This window comes from Mobula hypostoma, chromosome 7 (assembly GCF_963921235.1).
Source record: "Mobula hypostoma chromosome 7, sMobHyp1.1, whole genome shotgun sequence".
Classification (NCBI taxonomy): Eukaryota; Metazoa; Chordata; class Chondrichthyes; order Myliobatiformes; family Myliobatidae; genus Mobula; species Mobula hypostoma.
This window is the reverse complement of record NC_086103.1, coordinates 151,574,526-151,592,325: the sequence shown is the minus strand read 5'-3', so window position 1 is coordinate 151,592,325 and position 17,800 is coordinate 151,574,526. Positions and strand designations below refer to the sequence as shown.

General features: G+C 40.4%; 1 protein-coding gene across 11 annotated transcripts in view; it reads left to right on the top strand.

Annotated features, from left to right (window-relative positions):
* The window catches only part of stard13b (StAR related lipid transfer domain containing 13b), a 458,491-nt gene that overhangs the window by 392,326 nt on the left and 48,365 nt on the right, over positions 1-17,800 (top strand). For all 11 annotated transcript variants that reach the window (XM_063054298.1, XM_063054300.1, XM_063054297.1 and 8 more), the window contains one exon: positions 14,351-14,432. In XM_063054298.1, the coding sequence (XP_062910368.1) occupies positions 14,351-14,432 (82 nt within the window). The remainder of the gene's footprint in view (positions 1-14,350; positions 14,433-17,800) is intronic.

Here is a 17,800-nt window from a genome sequence, read left to right as displayed (position 1 = left end):
TTATGCATTTCAGAAACTATGGGCAATTAATTAAGTCACATGGTTCTAAAATGCATGTGGTTTTACAGTTGATAATTGGCTTAAACCTTGGAGAGATTTTCAACCTATTTCTGGGTACCTTAACACCCACTGGGAAATTCATCTTCTCAATATTTTAGAGGGATATTCTGTCTAGCAGCAAATCTTTCCCAAATGATATTAACAGAATTGCAAAATGCAATATTTCATTTCTGCAAGATTTTCAATTCTCTATTTTCATAATAGTCCCATTCTGCTAAGTATTTATCCTGAAACCATGCTACATAAAGAGCCATCACTGAAACTACATCCTTTGACACCACTGAAATATGGGACATCTTCCACCCTCGGGTGTAAGAGGTTGTATGTGTCATCACTGTAATTCTCTGCTACATTGGTTTCCATACGCAGGCAGAGGAGGCCTTACCCACTTCTTGGACTAAAAGGCGCAGGCAGAGTGAGTTTGTGCATTGCCATTCAGCCTTCTACAAAGTCATAGGATCGAAGTACGTTCTAGTACCTCTCCAGAAACCACCTCCCAGGAATGCCTGTTTGTAATCTGAGAGAGTGTCCTTGTCTCCCTTGCATTTTGAAAAGTTCCTGCAGAAAGCATGTCCTACACACTAGCCTGTCCTGGTCCCTGTTATCTCTTAGCTACAGTTTTCCAATACACTTCCAATAATGCATCATCCTTTCATTTAGTAGCAATAGTTCTCTGCAGCTAGAAAGATGTTTCTTTGACAGTTGTAAGAGCTGGCTGCCAAGGTCACAACTGCTGGGTTGACCAGAATCAGGTTTATTATCACTGGCATGTGCTATGAAACTTGTTAACTTAGCAGCAGCAGTTCAATGCAATGCATAATATAGAAGGAGGGAAAAAAATTAAATAATAAGTAAATCAATTACAGTATACATATGTTGAATAGATTAAAAATCATGCAAAAACAGAAATAGTATGTATTTTAAAAAGTGAGGTAGTGTTCACTGGTTCAATGTCCATTTAGGAATCGGATGGCAGAGGGAAAGAAGCTGTTCCTGAATCGCTGAGTGTGCGCCTTCAGGCTTCTGTACCTCCTATCTGATGGTAACAGTGAGAAAAGGGCATATCCTGGGTGCTGGAGGTCCTTAATAATGGACGCTGCCTTTCTGAGACACCGCTCCCTGAAGATGACCTGGGTACTTTGTAGACTAGTGCCCAAGATGGAGCCAACTAAATTTACAACCCTTTGCAGCTTCTTTCGGTCCTGCGCAGTAGCACTCTTCCCCCCCCCCCCCCGCCCCCCATACCAGACAGTGATGCAGCCTGTCAGAATACTCTCCACGGTACATCTATAGATGTTTTTGAGTGTATTTGTTGACATACCAAATCTCTTCAAACTCCTAATGAAGTATAGCCGCTGTCTTGCCTTCTTTATAACTGCATCAACATGTTGGGTCATCAGACATCTTGACACCCAGGAACTTGAAACTGCTCACTCTCTCCACTTCTGATCCCTCTATGAGGATTGGTATGTGCTCCTTCGTCTTACCCTTCCTGCAGTCCACAATCAGCCCTTTCATCTTACTGACGTTGAGTGCCAGGTTGTTGCAGTGACACCACTCCACTGATTGGTATTCCTTGCTCCTGTGCACCCTCTGGTCACCATCTGAGTTTCTACCAACAATGGTTGTATCATCAGCAAATTTATAGATGGTGTTTGAGCTATGCCTAGCCACACAGTCATGAATATAGAGAGAGTAGATTAGAGCAGTGGGTAAAGCACACACCCCTGAGGTGCACCAGTGTTGATCGCTGACAGCTACAAGAAAATGCAACACCCTGACAGGGATGTTTTGCTGAAACCATCAATGTCAGTTTCATTGTGATGTTACACAGGAAAACTGTCAACACTGTTCAGTGAGTTTCTCAAACTTATTCCCAACTGTGTTTCAACACCAAAAAAACACTGAACTGTTTCCAGGACCTGTAACACCGTTTTCTTCCTTTTCAGATATTGCCAGCAATTCTTGTACAGCAAATTTTTCTAATGTTACTTCCTCAGAAATGTTTTTTTTTGTTAATGATGGATCACTTGGAGCTGAACAAAAATATAATTTCAGGCTACCTGTATCAGATAGGAATTTGCAGAAACTAGGAAATTATTGTACTGGGGAATCCTATACCATAAAAGAACTAGATGAGATTGTCAGATGAGTTTAAGGAAGTTTCCTTCATCGATATGTAGAAGTCCCAATGAGAGAACTCGCAACATTGGACCTGCAATTTGGAAACAAGACAGGGCAGGTGACAGAAGTTTGTGTAGGGGATCTTTGCATCTAGTGACCACAATGCCATTATGTTCAAAGTAGATATGCAAAAAGAGAGGCCTGGTCTGCAGGTTGAGATTCTAAATTGGAGTAAGGCCAACTTTAATGGTATCAGAAATGATCTGTTAAGTGAGGGTTGGGACATGCTGTTTTCTGGCAAAGGTGTGCTTGGTAAGTGGGAGGCCTTCAAAAGTGAAATTTTGAGAGTACAAAGCTTGTATGTGCCTGTCAGAATAAAAGGTAAAGAGAGCAAGTGCAGTGAACCTTGGGTTTTCAAGAGGTATTGAGGACCTGGGTAAGAGAAAAAGAAGGTACATAGTAGACATAGGCAGGTGGGAGCAAATGAGGTGCATATGGAGGATAAGAAATCTGGAGGGCTAAAAGAAGGCAAGATTGAGAGGATAATTCATAGAGGTATACAAAATCAGGGGTATAACTAGGGTTAATGCAAGCAGGCTTTTTCCACTGAGGTTGGGTGGGACTACAACCAGAGGTCATGAGTTAAGAGCGAAAGGTGAGAAGTGTAACGGGAACATGAAGGGAAAGGTCATGAGAGTGTGGAATGAGCTGCCAATGCAAGTGGTACATGTGAGCTGGATTTCAACGTTTAAGAGTGGTTTGGATAGGTACATGGATGGTAGGATCATGTAGGGCTATGGTCCCAGTGCAGATCGATGGGAGCAGGCAGTTTAAATGATTTCGGCAGGGACTAAATGAGCCGAAAGGCCTGCTTCTGTGCTGTACTTCTCTATGACTCTGTATTTAATTACATAATGGTGCTGACGCTTTGCAATAGTTCAAGTAAGCTAAAAATGTTCTGTTGATGATTTCTGTTTGTACTTAGTGTCTGAGGCTTCTCACTTGTATGTCCAACAATATGTAGCCAGCATTGGATTCCAGTTGCCCTTTCTCTACGACTGCAATGTCCTGGTGAAACCCTTCACCGTGCTTATTGCTGACAATGCCAAGATTTGCAAGGAAGAAGTCTAAATGGGAGTGCAGAAAATGAATCTTTAATGACATGTTGGACTTCATGGTATGGTCCCAGTAGAAGTTCTTCAATTTGTCTGTCATTAATGACCTGCTTGATTTTGTGGACCAACAAAATCCCTTCCTTAATCCTGGCATCAGTTATTCCGGGAAACATCTATCTCAAATACCAATCCTTGATGGAAATTTTTGTGCCTGGTGACAGCAGATTCCATCTTTTGAAGTTTGAACCCTGTAATTCTACTTTTGCCTTTGACAAACCTAAGTCTCTAACCAGGTCATTTAAATAAGATTAAGTTATCAGATGAGGCTCACTCGGCATAAAAGAGTTCAAAATCTGTATAAGTAAGTGTGTCATTTTCCATTCCTGACTCATGCATCATGGTATATTTGTCTGCCTCCTGTAGACACCATCTCTCTGGTGACTTTCGTACTGGAGGACTATCATCATGTGGCACAAATCTCATAGCTGAAGGGAGATTGGGATAGTCAATGGATTTCTTGTCTTCAGCAGAGAAACCAGACATACTGGTCAGACAGAAGTAGCAGTTTGTCACATGATCCTTCTGCTCTTGCCATATCATTGGGACAGCAAATGACATTGACTTCCGAGTATGTCTGAGCCAGGCTCTAAGATCAACAGCGCATGTTGCACAGCAATTGTGAGGAGCCCAGGCTTTGCCATGGTTGCTAATTTTACATCTATAGTAGAGCTTATGGGATTTCTTAATAAGAGGAATAATGCTGCATCTGTGAGATTTAAGTGTATACTCGCCACAAATGTAACAGGAAGTATTGCAGCTGATGCTACATTGGCAAGACATTTTGCTGTCACAAATACTCCTGAAAATGCAATTAACCTTATTATAATGAGTACACACAATATGCTATGTGCATAGGGCATGCATATCAACATGATCTCAAACTGGTATATAGTCGGCCCTCCTTATCCGCGAGTTCCGCACGCACGAATTCAACCAACCGCAAATCAAGAAAACCCGGAAATGCTCTTCCAGCACTTGTTCGAACATGTACTGACTTTTTTTCTTGGCATTATTCCCTAAACAATGCAGTATAACAACTATTTTACATAGCATTTACATTGTATTAAGTATTATAAGTAATCTAGAGATGATTTAAAGTATACGGGAGGATGTATGTAGGTTATCATGGATCAGGATCGAAAAAAAACTGAAGTTCTCTTACTAAGCAAATCGGAACAGGTACATCCGGTATTATTTATCGTCAGTTAGTCAAACATTTGTCTTAGTATACAGTATATATTTTACCTTTCTACGCATATAAACTACTTAAGAAACGTATATTTCAGCGCCGGGCTCGGGAACTGAAGTGCGATCCAGTGACAGACCGCTCCCGAGCGCGCTCTCCATCTGTGCCGGGTTGATGTGGAGGATCAAAAACCCAAAACCCCAAAACCCAATAATTAAACCACTGCGTTGCTGCGTAATAATTGTAGCTTTAATTGGGCAGGGCCTTTCTCACTTTATCCTTTAAAATTGTTCTGATCATTGACCGTCTGTAGCCTAACACTTTTCCAATGACCAATGGCTTTTCACCTCTTTCCGATTGTTTATTATTTCCACTTTATTTTCAGTCATGATCGTGATTATTTTCGTGAACAGAAACACTGCGGATTCAGAGCTCCGCCGCCGGGTCCTAATGCCCACCGCACTGAGACAGGTTAAATAAGGTCCGGGGTTCCGCTGGGTCCTAAGGTCCACCGCATTGAGACAGGTTGAATAAGGGACTTGAGCATCTGCGTTTTTTGGTACCCGCGAGGGGTCCCGGAACCAATCCCTCACGGATAGGGAGGGCCGACTGTACATGTAAACACAGTGCATAGAACGGTGTGTGCATGACACTTTTATAGCCTTTCTAAGACCTGCACTGCCATGCAGCATCTGCCCTACCTAAGCATTCCCAAGCTTGCCTAGACAAGATAGAAAACTTCTCAGCTTGTATTGTAGCCAACATTTTAATTTGACTTGAATAATGAAATAACAAATACTAGTTATTTTAAAAAATACAATGCATAATAGAGAAATTCATAATATGGAAATTCATGGTGATGTTCATGATCAGCAGCCCAAAATTCTTAAGATACATCCAAAAGTATTCAGGGAACCAAATCTTTGTGGTCCAGTGTCATGAATAATAATGTTATTTTCCACACAGTTACTTTTGTCCTGATCTCTGAACCATGTCATAATTGCTTCTCCTCAGTATATCAAATGGTAGAGTTTTTGCCAGACGGTCTATGATCAAGAGAGAATGGGTCTGGTCCACACCCCCATCTGTAATATTTTTCCAGCAAATTGCCAGATTAGTCCTTGCTTTCGTTCTTGTCCTTTGGTGACATTTTGGATTCACAGACGCAGCAGTCAACCGGTACTTCATCCAAGAAATTTATCATGAGCCTAAATTGCACTATTGGATGGAGACATTCCAAAGAATCCTGTTCCTGTAGTTGTATCCATATTCATGAGCTTTCAGGACTGGTTCAAATGGACAATAATGCATGTAAGATAATGGAATAGACTCTGGCAACAGGAACCTTCTGTCAATGTTGAGTGGGTGAGGAAAGCAAGCTTTGTCAAACAAATCCTATTTGTTTCAAATAATTATCATAAGAACAGATGCCACTAAATAAATGTTTTTTTTGTGTAAGCATCATCCAGCAAGAAAGTCATTTCAGGAGTAAGGCTGGTACCATGGTGCACCTAACAGGTAATGCTTCTCAGTGCTACCAACCCAGATTCAGTCCTGACCTCCGGTGCTATCTGTGTGGAGTTTTCACAGTCACCCTGTGATTGTGTGGGTTTCCTTTGCTTGTTCTGGTTTCCTCCTGTTTACACAATATAGAGAGTATTTTAAACGTGTGATAAATGTAGGATGAGTGGAAATAACTGGTTGATGGCCAGTGCATACTTGATAGGCCAAAGCATCTATCTCTGTACTGTATCTCTCGCTGCAGCTCCTGACCGATCAGGTCGAGGAACTGGAGGAACTAAAGATCATCTGGTAAGCTGAGAGCTTCACAGATGAGACTTTTACTGAGGTGGTCAAACCCAAGGTACGGGCTTCAGGCAGATGGATGACAACCAGGAGAAGTAAGAGGAGTAGGCATTCAGTGCAGGGTACTCTTGTGAGCATTGCCCCCCCCCCCCACTAACAGGTATATCTCTTTGGAGACTATTGAAAGGTATGTTCTCTCGGGCTGGCATCAGCAGTCGGGTCTCTGGCAATGTAACTGGCTGTGAGTCTCAGGGAAAGGGTACAGTACAGATAACAGGGATAGTAGATTTGGTAGTGAGGGGACAGCCAGGAGATTCTGTTGCCACAGAAGAGACACCAGGCCTCCCAGCTTCAAAGGAAAGGGTGAACACCAGAGGTCGCTCTAAAAATTGGTACAAATGACATTGGTATGGACAATAACAATAGATAATCAACAGCGAGTTGATTAAGAAATTGGAATATTGTGTCCATAGCAGAATCATGGCAAGAGCAGGGTAGAACTGGCAGCTGAATTTTCTGGGATACTGATGCTTTAGGCAAATCAGAGGATCTGTCAAAACTAGATGAGGTGTTGCCCTCTTGATGAGGGAGGATATTGCAGTGCTTGGAGAGGATATTATTGAGGATACAGTACACAAGGCCATTTAGGTAGAAATTGGAAGTAAGAGGAAGGTCGCCTTATTAACAGCACCCCCCCCCCACCTCGCCAATAGTCAGCAGGAATTTAAGAAGTAAATGTGTCAACAAATTGCCTGTAGTGTGAATAGTTGGAAAATGCTATTGGGACATTTTAATTTTCCCAGTATTGACTGGACCACCCAGAGTGCAAAGAGCCCGGAGAGGATGGAATGGTGCATCCAAGACAGTTACCTCAAGCACTACATATAAGAATCCACTCAGGAGGGAGCAATACTGGATCTTCTCCTAGGGAATCAGGTGGGCCAAGTGGGTGAAGTGGCAGTTGGGGAATACTTTGGGTCCAGTGACCACTATTCTATTAATTTTAAAATAGTTATGGAAAAAGATAGAACAGGTCCAGAGGTTGAAGTCCTGAACTGGAGCAGGGCCAACTTTGAGGACTTTAGGGAGGACCTAGTTAGAATTGACCTACTTAAAGGCAAAGGAATTGTTGTCAAGTGGGAAGCATTTAAAAGGGCCCAAGGCAGCATGCTCCGGTTAGCGTGAAGTAGACATACCAAGTTCAGGGTACTCTGGCAGACGAGAGATATCGAGGATTTTGTAAGGGGAAAAAAAGAAGGAAGCATACATTGTGTTTAGGCAGCTGCATATGAATGAATTCTTTGACTATAAAATGCTTTATATCCAGTCTTAAGAGAGCAATCAGTTGGACAGAATGAGGGTGTGAGATGGATTTGGCAGGCAAGGCTGAAGATAATCCCAAGAGGTTCTTTGTTGTACTAACAGGTAAATGGTGATTAGGTAGAGACTAAATCCTCCTAAAGGTGGCCAGTGGAATAGTAGCATCTTCATCGGACTTCAAGGCAAGTGGATCCGTATTTGAATTTGGCTGGCTCCTTGCACGCTTTCCATCCATGCCGGGTTGTATGTTGAACCAGCAATTCAGCCTCGTAAAAACAGACAAAAATGCTAAAGAAATGGCAAGGGTACTGCCTGTTGTGCCACAAAACGCAGAAAGGAACAACAGCAGGACCACTATCAGGACCACCTAATTGCAGAGCTGCAAGTGATGGTTGAAATTTTTAATGACTATTTCTCCTTTGTGTTTGCTAAGGAGAATATCATGGACGGGATGGAATATAAGTGAGGGTAATAAGTAGAGAGTACTTGGATCATCACATCGAGGTACTTTCAGCCTTGAAGCACGTTAAGGTGGGCAAATCCCAAAGGTCTGACCAATAAATTATGGGGGCCCTTGTAGAGATATTTGCTTTTTTGTTTGCCACTGGTGAAGTTCCAGAAGACTAGAGTGACTAACGTTGTTCCATTGTTCAAAGGGGTAGCAAGGGCCTGCCAGTAACGCTAACTTCAATTGCAGGGAATTCTGAGGGGCAAGTAATTCCATCCAGTAACATCCCTATGTCTCAAAGCTTGATCAGGAATAACCAGCATGGTTTTGTATGTGAGAAGTAACACTAACAAGTCTTTCTGAGTTTTTTGAAGAGGTAACTAAGGGGATAGATGAAGACAACAGTGCACGTTATGGATTTAAGTAAGGCCTTTGACAAGGTCCTGCATGGCAGGCTGACCAGGTTAGCTCGAGTGAGTTTCAAGGAGAACTAGCAAGATGGATTCAGAATTGTCTTGATGGGAAGCAGAGGGTGAGAGCTGAAGGTCAGTTTTCTGACTGGAGGCCTGTGACTAGTGGGGTTCACCAGGGTTCAGTGAGGAGACTTCTGTAATTCATTATTTATGTAAATAATTTGGACGTGAATACACATGGCATGATTAGCTAGTTTGCTGATGATACTAAATTAGGGAGTCTTGTTGATAGTGAAGCAGATTACAATGAACTGCAAAGAGATCTTGTTCCCTGGAGCATTGCAGTATGAGGGAGTGAGCTCATATCAAATTATGAGGGGTATGTATAAGGTGGAAGGTCATAATCTTTTCCCCAGGGTTGAGGAGTCCAAAACTAGAGGACACAGATATAAGATAAAAGGAGAGAGATTTAAAAGAAACCCGAGATGTAACTTCTTTACACAGAAGGAATGAGCGGCTAGAGGAAGTAGGTGAGGTGGGTACAATTGCAACATTTTAAGATGTATTTGGATAGGTACGTGAAGGGAAGGTGCTTGGAGGGTTATCATCCAAATGGGGACACCATGGTAGTAGAATGTCTAGTGCAATGGTATTGCAGCTCGGGGCAGCACAATTCGGAGTTCAGAACCAACAAACCCTGTAAGGGGTTTGTACATCCTCTCCCTGGAATCTATCCACAGTCCAACGACGTACCGGTTAATTGTTTATTGCAAATTGTCCCGTGATTAGGCTAGGGTTAAACCGAGGTTGCTGGCACTGCAGCTCAGAGGGTTGGAAGGACCATTTCTGCACTGTATTTCTAAATAAAAATAAAAATCAATGGGACCAGTGTGAGCAAGCTGTGATCAGCATGGACCAGTTGGGCCAATGGGCCTATTTCTGTGCTGTATCATTCTGACTCCAGTAATCGATTTTATTTGCACAGTTTCCCTTTGAATTTTGAATTTTGTATTTCCCTTTGAATTGTTTTGAAGATGCGATTAAAATTTCAAAATTGAGTAGGAGGCCTCAAGAAGACTAAATGTCCATCAGTGTAATTCTAGAGTGTTTAGTGGATTTTCAAAATCCTGTAAGATTTTGAGTGACTACACTTCAAGAACGTATCAGATTTTCTTACTTGAAAGAGACTATATTCTCTAGTAGCTCTGTTTTCCATTTTGATTCAAAAAATCAATCAGATGCTTAAAAGTATATAATGCATCTCTGTTTCTGGTCCTTGCTGCTGTGGTTTATAAATTATTAATTCCAACCCATTAGGCTTCAGTCAGCTAGTTAAAACAAATTCCTGGAAGTGCTCTCATACGTGAGGCAAAATACTGCAGATGCTGAGAATCTAAAACCAGAGCAAAAGTGCAGGGATTTTCAGCAGGCCAGGTGGACAGAGTTAACATTTCAAGGTGTGCCCGTTCTCAGAGATATGTCATGGATAACTGGGTTGGAAGGAGGAAAAGGCAAGAGAAAGAGTGGTAGGAAAATTAAAAGCATCATTTATAATTGCACGGAAAAGAATTCCAGAAAAAGCTGGTCAGGTGGAGTAGGAAAAAGCTGAATCAATACCAGGGATAAAGACCATCCCCACCATCAGAACATCTTTGGATCGTAGAGACACTGTACCTCCCTCATCATAGTATGTACCGGAGGAGAGAAAATGAGAGCATTGGCTGACATCAGAAATTGCACATGTGGCTAATGATTTCTTTAACCCTTTGCAACATGATGTGGTGATTACATTTTAATTTTCTTATTGCATCTCCATTTGTCTCACATTATCATCACTTCTATCACTGTATCTTACCCTGTTCTGCTCTTAACCACTTGGAGAGTCCTGTGATTTGCACTAGGATTTACAGAATCGGGTCCCATTGTACTGTAAATCTGATTTATGATCTGACAAAATATTTTGGGGGCAACAAGACTGGTGGCAGGAGGCAACTCAGTGACAAGCTCTGAATGAAAGTTATAGGTGTGTCAGAGTCCCTCTAGTAGATCTTTGTCTATTAATGAACTATCAATTCAACCATCTAAATTACATCCACAATAAATAGTTTAATCATACTTAATAGAACATAGAATAGTACAGCACATACAGGCCCTTCGGCCCACAATGTTGTGCCGACCCTCAAACCCTGCCTCCCATATAACCCACCCCCACCTTAAATTCCTCCATATACCTGTCTAGTAGTCTCTTAAACTTCATGAGTGTATCTGCCTCCACCACTGACTCAGGCAGTGCATTCCATGCACCAACCACTCTCTGAGTAAAAAACCTTCCTCTAATATCCCCCTTGAACTTCCCACCCCTTACCTTAAAGCCATGTCTTCTTGTATTGAGCAGTGGTGCCCTGGGGAAGAGGTGCTGGCTATCCACACTATCTATTCCTCTTAATATCTTGTACACCTCTATCTTGTCTCCTCTCATCCTCCTTCTCTCCAAAGAGTAAAGCCCTAGCTCCCTTAATCTCTGATCATAATGTTGATGTATATATCTTTAAAAGATGCAATCCAATGACATTTTGTTTTTCCTCTTGAATACAATCACTTTTAGTTTTTTTTAAAGCTGCCCAAACAATTAAAAGGGGTCAAATATTCCAAACTCTCTTACATTGACTAAGTTCTGAAATTATTTTTTTATCAATACTTGGGTACCAGCAGCTGCTTGTGCCAAAAAAAATTAAGAGGCCTGGAAATTAGATCACATATTTGATTGTGTATTCCTGAAATAAACTTTGGATTGAGTAAAACCACAATTCCCAGATGATTTGCATCTCTTCAACATGAAATAAAACAAATTTCCGGAAGTGATCTGCGGAATGATTCCTGCATTTTCAGGTTTTGTTTCAGATTTCCCTCGTCTGTAGTTTTGATTATTACTTAACAGCATGAATTTTATTTTCATGTCTGATGTATTTTCAGTATCAGACGATCAAAGGGAGAAGTTGCACTCCATTCAGTGCTCCTATTGTAATGTTGATGATTCAATTAAGCCACATTGTGTTGGGAGTGACTATCAATGGGCATTGGGTCCCAATTTGTGTCACAAACAAGAGAAAATCTGCAGACGCTGGAAATCAAAGTAATACACATAAATGCTGCAGGAGCTCAGCAGGCCAGCAACATCTATGGGAAATGGTAAACAGTCAACAGAGACCCTTCACTATAAGTCCTGAAGAAGGGTCTCGGCCATAAAGTTGATTGTTTATTGTTTTATTGCCTGGCCTGCTGCATTCCTCCAGCCTTTTGTGTGTATTTTGCCAGTTTATGTCCTTTGACATGCTGTCTATCCTTTGAACTGCAGAGCAAACCTACTCCTCCAATGTTTCCATCTCCTCCTTCACCATTCGACCCCAGATGCCTGTGTTTATTCCCTCACCTTCCACAGTTCCTCTGAATTTGATTACTGACCCAAATGAATGCCTGTGAGATATGAGAAATATTTAAAAATTATAGCATGAAACAACTCTGAAACTTGTTAAATAATTTTTAGCATTTTAAAATTTAAAAAATGACCAAAATGTTTAACATTAATTAAAAGCATTAAATGAAACAAAGAATTAAAACAATGAAACTGTTTTCCCTTTCTTTCTCATAGCTCTGCAGTCCCATTGAAATCAGTGAACTTGCTGTCTCTTCTTGAGATTTACAGTGGTTCTAGAAAGTTTGTGGACCCTGTAGAATTTTCTCTATTTCTGCATAAATATGACCTAAAATGTGATCAGATCTTCATGCAAGTCCTAAAACTAGATAAAGAGAACCCAATTAAATAAATAATACAAAAAGTTATACTTGATTTATTTATTGAGAGATATAATCCAATATTACATGTATTTGTTGGAAAAAGTATGTGAACCTCTGGGGTAATGCCTTTTACAAAAGTTATTTGAAGTCAAATGTTCGAATCAATGAGATGAGATTGGAGGTGTGGGTTGTAGAGGTGCCCTGTCCTATTAAAAAAAAGACACAAAGTCAGGTTACTAACAGAGCCTGCTCTTCTCAAGAAAGATCTATTTATATGCACCATGCCAATCTAAACAACTTCCAGAAGGTGTTAGAAGAAGAATTGTAGAGAAGCATAAAGGTGGAAAAGGCTACAAAAGCATTTCTAAAGACCTGAGTGTTCATCAGTCAACAGCAAGAGAAATTGTCTACAAATGGAGGAAACTCAGTACTGTCGCTACTCTGACTGCTCTCCCAAAAAAAAACATTGCTGCACATCTCAAGTTTGCAAAAGACCACCTGGATGTTCTACAGTGCTTCTGGGGTAATGTTCTGTGGACAGATGAGACAAAAGTTGAACTTTTTGTCAGAAGTGCATACTGCTATGTTTGGAGGAAAAAGGGCACTGAACACCAACACCAAATCCTCATTCCCAACTGTGAAGCATAGTGGAAGGAGCATCATATCAGAATCAGGGTAATCATCACTCACATATCTCATGAAATTTGTTTGCTTTTGCAGTAGAAGTACAGTGCAATACATAAAATCACCACTGTACATTGTTCTTTTGATTTGCTAACATTGAAATCGTACAAGTCAACTTGCCTTCTGCAGATCCACCCTAAAGGTTTAAAATGACATTAACCCAAGCACAGTGCATTCTTATCTTAAGCAAATGTAGACTATTTGCATATTATAAATCTTCTGACACCACATCTGTTTTTCCTTTCTGTACCTTGTGGCACATCGGGTGGCAAACTTGCCATTCCTTTAGCATTTTTGTCTGATTTCTTTTTTCTGAGGCTCAGTGCTCAACCCAGCACAGGTGAGAAGTGTCCAAGGAGCTGGCCAGATTCAAATCTGGAACCACTTGCCTGACAGTCCGGTGCGGATGCCACTACACTACCAGCTGGCTGACACTATATTCTTTTCTATATTATCTTGAGTTCATTGTTTCACTAATTATCTTAATACTGTGATGGTGTAGAGATCATTACCAATACTGTTGAGAAGTGTGACAAAGGAAACTACTGCTGTCAATACAGATGTTATGTTAATTTAAATGTAGGAGGAGAGCTTTTGTCTCTGAGTACCAGATCTGGGGGTCACACGATGATTAAAGAACATTGATTAAATAAACTAAAATTTACTTGCAAACAGTTGCAAAAATTATTTTATATAATAAGGACAGTTTATGGTGGCCTCTGGTCCAGATGCAGTCTGATGGGACTAGGCATAATAATAGTTTGGCATGGACTAGATGTGGCAACGGACTGTTTCTGTGTTGTAGTACTCCATGACCACATGCTAGAATTTTTCCTTGGGTAGGAGCTACTTACATTCACAAATCAAGTTATGCACTAAGTTACACTTGTGTATTCCCTTGTCTTCCAATAACACACTGGAAAATTATATTCAAGCGCCTTTAAGTGCCATGTAAGCTAAATTCTGCATAAACATCAAACTGTGTTAATGGAGGTCTGAAAAATAAACTGAGAACACTGGAAATAAACAGCAGGTTATCATATTGTAAAAAGAGCAGGTTATTGCTTAGCTGCAAATGCTCCTCTTCACAGAATCACAGTGATTACAGCAAAGAAGACAGCCGTTCGCCTCACCTATTCCATACCAGTTCTGTCATGCGAGTCTTATCCCCTAATCTTTCCTCAGTCTCGTCAAACCATGTTGAACCTGCTGAGTACTTCTGATATTTTGTTAGCTTTATGTAAAAATCATGCAATTTAACAGCCAAGATACTATTTTTTAAAAGTATAATTCTCGCAATACAGCTCAGAAAAATAATCAATTTTCTGGTTTATTGTAGATTCCCAGTTTCCAATTGACATTGCTTCTGTGAAGAAAGATCATGATTTTCTTGACAAAGATTTCATAGAACCGCTTTGTAGGTAAGGAATAAAAAACGGATGTCCATTTATTCAATATAACTAAGATGAGAGTGCTTCAATTTGAATCAAATACCAATTATGTGCTCATTATTTCAGATGTTGTTATGCCAATACACATAATTTTCTGGAAAGCTAGTCGGACTGAAATCTCTTTCCACAAAATCATAGTGTGGATGTACTATTTCTTAATTTCTTGAACTTCTGGTTATTGCCCACTCCTCCACCATTTCCCATTCCCTCTTCCTTCTCTCCATCACCTTATCTTCTTATGCCTGCCATCACCTCCCTCTGGTGCTCCTCCACCTTTTGTTTCTTCTGTCCTCTATTAAATTCCCCCTTTTTCAGCCCTGTAACCAACTTTCCAGCTCTTTACATCACACCTTCCGGTTTCACCTATCACCTTGTGTTTCTTCCTCCCCTCCCCCACCTTCTAACTCCTCATCTTTTTTTTCTCCAGTCCTGATGAAGGGTCTCAGCCTGAAATGTCATTTAGACTCTTCTCCATAGATGCTGCTTGGTTTGCTGAGTTCCTCCAGCATTTTTGTGTGTTGCTCGTTATTAATATGCTGTGTTTTTCTTTTAAGGGAGTATAATTAGTTGATGCACAAGTGCAGCGAGCAGCAATGCAAATGGATGGAAGTCTGATTTTTTTCCCCCAGCCGTGTTTTTGTGTCTACATTAAGAACTCAGATAACAAAGATTTGACTGTTTGCTAGGCTCGACAGATTACATTTTGAGCACAAGTCCATATGCACCAAATGGTTCAATCAATTTCTGTAATTATATAAAAAAAACCCTGAAGGGCAGATTGGTAATTATTCTCAGAAAAGATAAGGGCACTGTAATTAACATCATTCATGCCCTCTGTGAGAAGACTTGTATTAGATCTTTATTTGTCATGGTGGTATGAGTCACTCTGGCTCACATAGGTCAGGCTCTGACATTCCCCCCCCCCCCACCCTTTATGTTGCAGATACTGAACTTTCTATCCCAGAGAAATATAAGATAATAATTAACTCTCAAATCACTATGTTCCTGCACTTGATTTCAAACATTGAATCTAGGGTAATTGCTTTAACAGCTGCTGTTGACATGACAACTAGGATGCATAATACATTCAGCTTTATCAGCACCATCTTGTGACTAGAAGAAATGTTTCGAGGTGATTATTGATGCTAAGACTCTACCCATTCTGGCTTCTCTAATTCATGTACAGCAAATCCCAAGAGACAAAAGGGGACACTGTATACTTAAAGTATTAATCTGAAAATCCAAATTAATGTGAATTGAACTACCACTCTAGCCTTTTATCTTTGTTACAGATTTTGCTTTTCAAAGAAGCCCAGAAACTCAAGCGAGGCTTATTGTCAGATGAGGAGGAGATCAATAGCTATAACTTGACAGGGACACAATTCATTGTCCATGTGTTTTTATTGATTTGAGTGTACAAAAATTGGCTGTTGCAACACAACCAAAACTAATATTATTGCAATTTAACTGACCATCACCAATATAATCAAGCAAGATGATCTTCCTCCTCTTTGACCACAACTACTATGCCCTTGAGTAATATGCAGACATTTTTTTTACTGTTTCACGCTAGAGCATGCTTTCCAGCCAGAGTTATAAATACCTAATTCCGTCATTACACTTTGCACTCATGAATGAGCTCCGATAATTAGCAAGAGAAATTTGTTTTGTCAGTCTGTAGGTCTAAAGTGAATCAACATTTGCTGATTAAAAATGCTAGTTTGCCAAGCATTGCTGTAAATATCTAAATTTGTTGCTGATACAGGAATTTGAGAGCTTAGATAATTTGGTTTTCCTTTTAAGGACTGCGGCAGAAATTTGACAGTGTAGTGAGAAAACCATCATGCTATTAAATCGAACAATGTAAAGTTGATGTCATTAACAAGAATTAAGAGAGCACCAACAATGTAAAATAAAATAAAAGCCTTCATGGGATTTTGAGGAAGTAGAGGAAGTACAGGAGGATTTAGACAGATTAGGAGAGTGGGCAAAGAAATGGCAGATGGAATGCAGGGTCGGGAAATGTATGGTCTTGCATTTTGGTAGAAGAAATGAAAGGGTTGACTATTTTCGAAATGAAGAGAAAATACAAAAAAGTGACATACAAGGGGATTTAGGTGTCCTTATGCAGGATTCCCTAAAGGCTAATTTGCAAGTTAAGTCTGTGGTATGGAAGAAAAATGAAATGGCAGCATTCATTTCAAGAGGATGAGAATATAAAAGCAAGGATGAGACTTTATAAAGCACTGGTGAAGTGTCACTTGGAGTATTGTGAGCAGTTTTGGGCCTCTTGTCTTTGAAAGGATGTGCTGAAACTAGAGAGGGTTCAAAGGAGGTTCATGAAAATGATTGCAAATTTGAATGGCTTGTGGTATGAAGAATATTTGATGGCTCTAGGCCTGTATTCGCTGGAATTCATAGGTTTCAATGAGATCACCCCTCATTCCTGTGGAATGGTGAAAGGTCCTGATAGAGTTGATGCGGAGAGGATGTTTCCTATGGTGGAAGAGTCTAAGACCAGAGGACACAGACTCACAATAGAATGGAGATGAAGAATTTCTTTAGCCAGAGAGTGGTGAATCTATGGTATTGTTTGCCACAGGCCACTATAGAGGCCAAGTCTTTATGTATATTTAAGGCAGAGGTTGCTTGATTGGTCAGGGCATGAAAAGATATGGGAAGGCAGGAGACTGGGGCTCAGAATAAAATTGGATCAGCCAAGATGAAATGGCAGAGCAGACTAGATGGGCCAAATGGCCTTATTCTACTCCTACATCTTATGGTCTTATTATTTTTATAATATGGATGGCAAGTCAAGTGCATGCACTAAGAGATTGGCGAACTGCTTGATCAAAGACTTGAGTTTTAGAGGAGCTTAAAGGAGGAGGTAGCATATGTGAGTTGAGTATCAGGCAATGGATCTCAAAGCAACTGGCAACATGGCTAAAGAGAAGGAAGAAACTGATGCTGAAGCAATTGTATTTTGTAACAGAGGGTTGTTGAGATGAATGATTTTACAGAGATGGGAAAAGGAATTTTGACACAGGACAATCATTTGAAATTGGAGGCATTAGTCAGCTGAAAGTCTTATTTAGGGATGATTTGCTAGTGAATGAGCAAGTCTTGGATGTGGATGGTGTGAAATTATGAGCTGCTCTGTGAAAGGGAGAAGGTACAAGGATGATTGGTGCTCTGAGGATAATAGGGGAGCTCCAGTGTGTTTGAAGTATAATGTGGGCATTAAACTGCATCATATTGTACTTGAAGTGAAGTGGAAAATACAACTTGTAAGGTTATTTTGCCAAAAGCACAGGGACAAAAATGAAAATTAGTTCTAT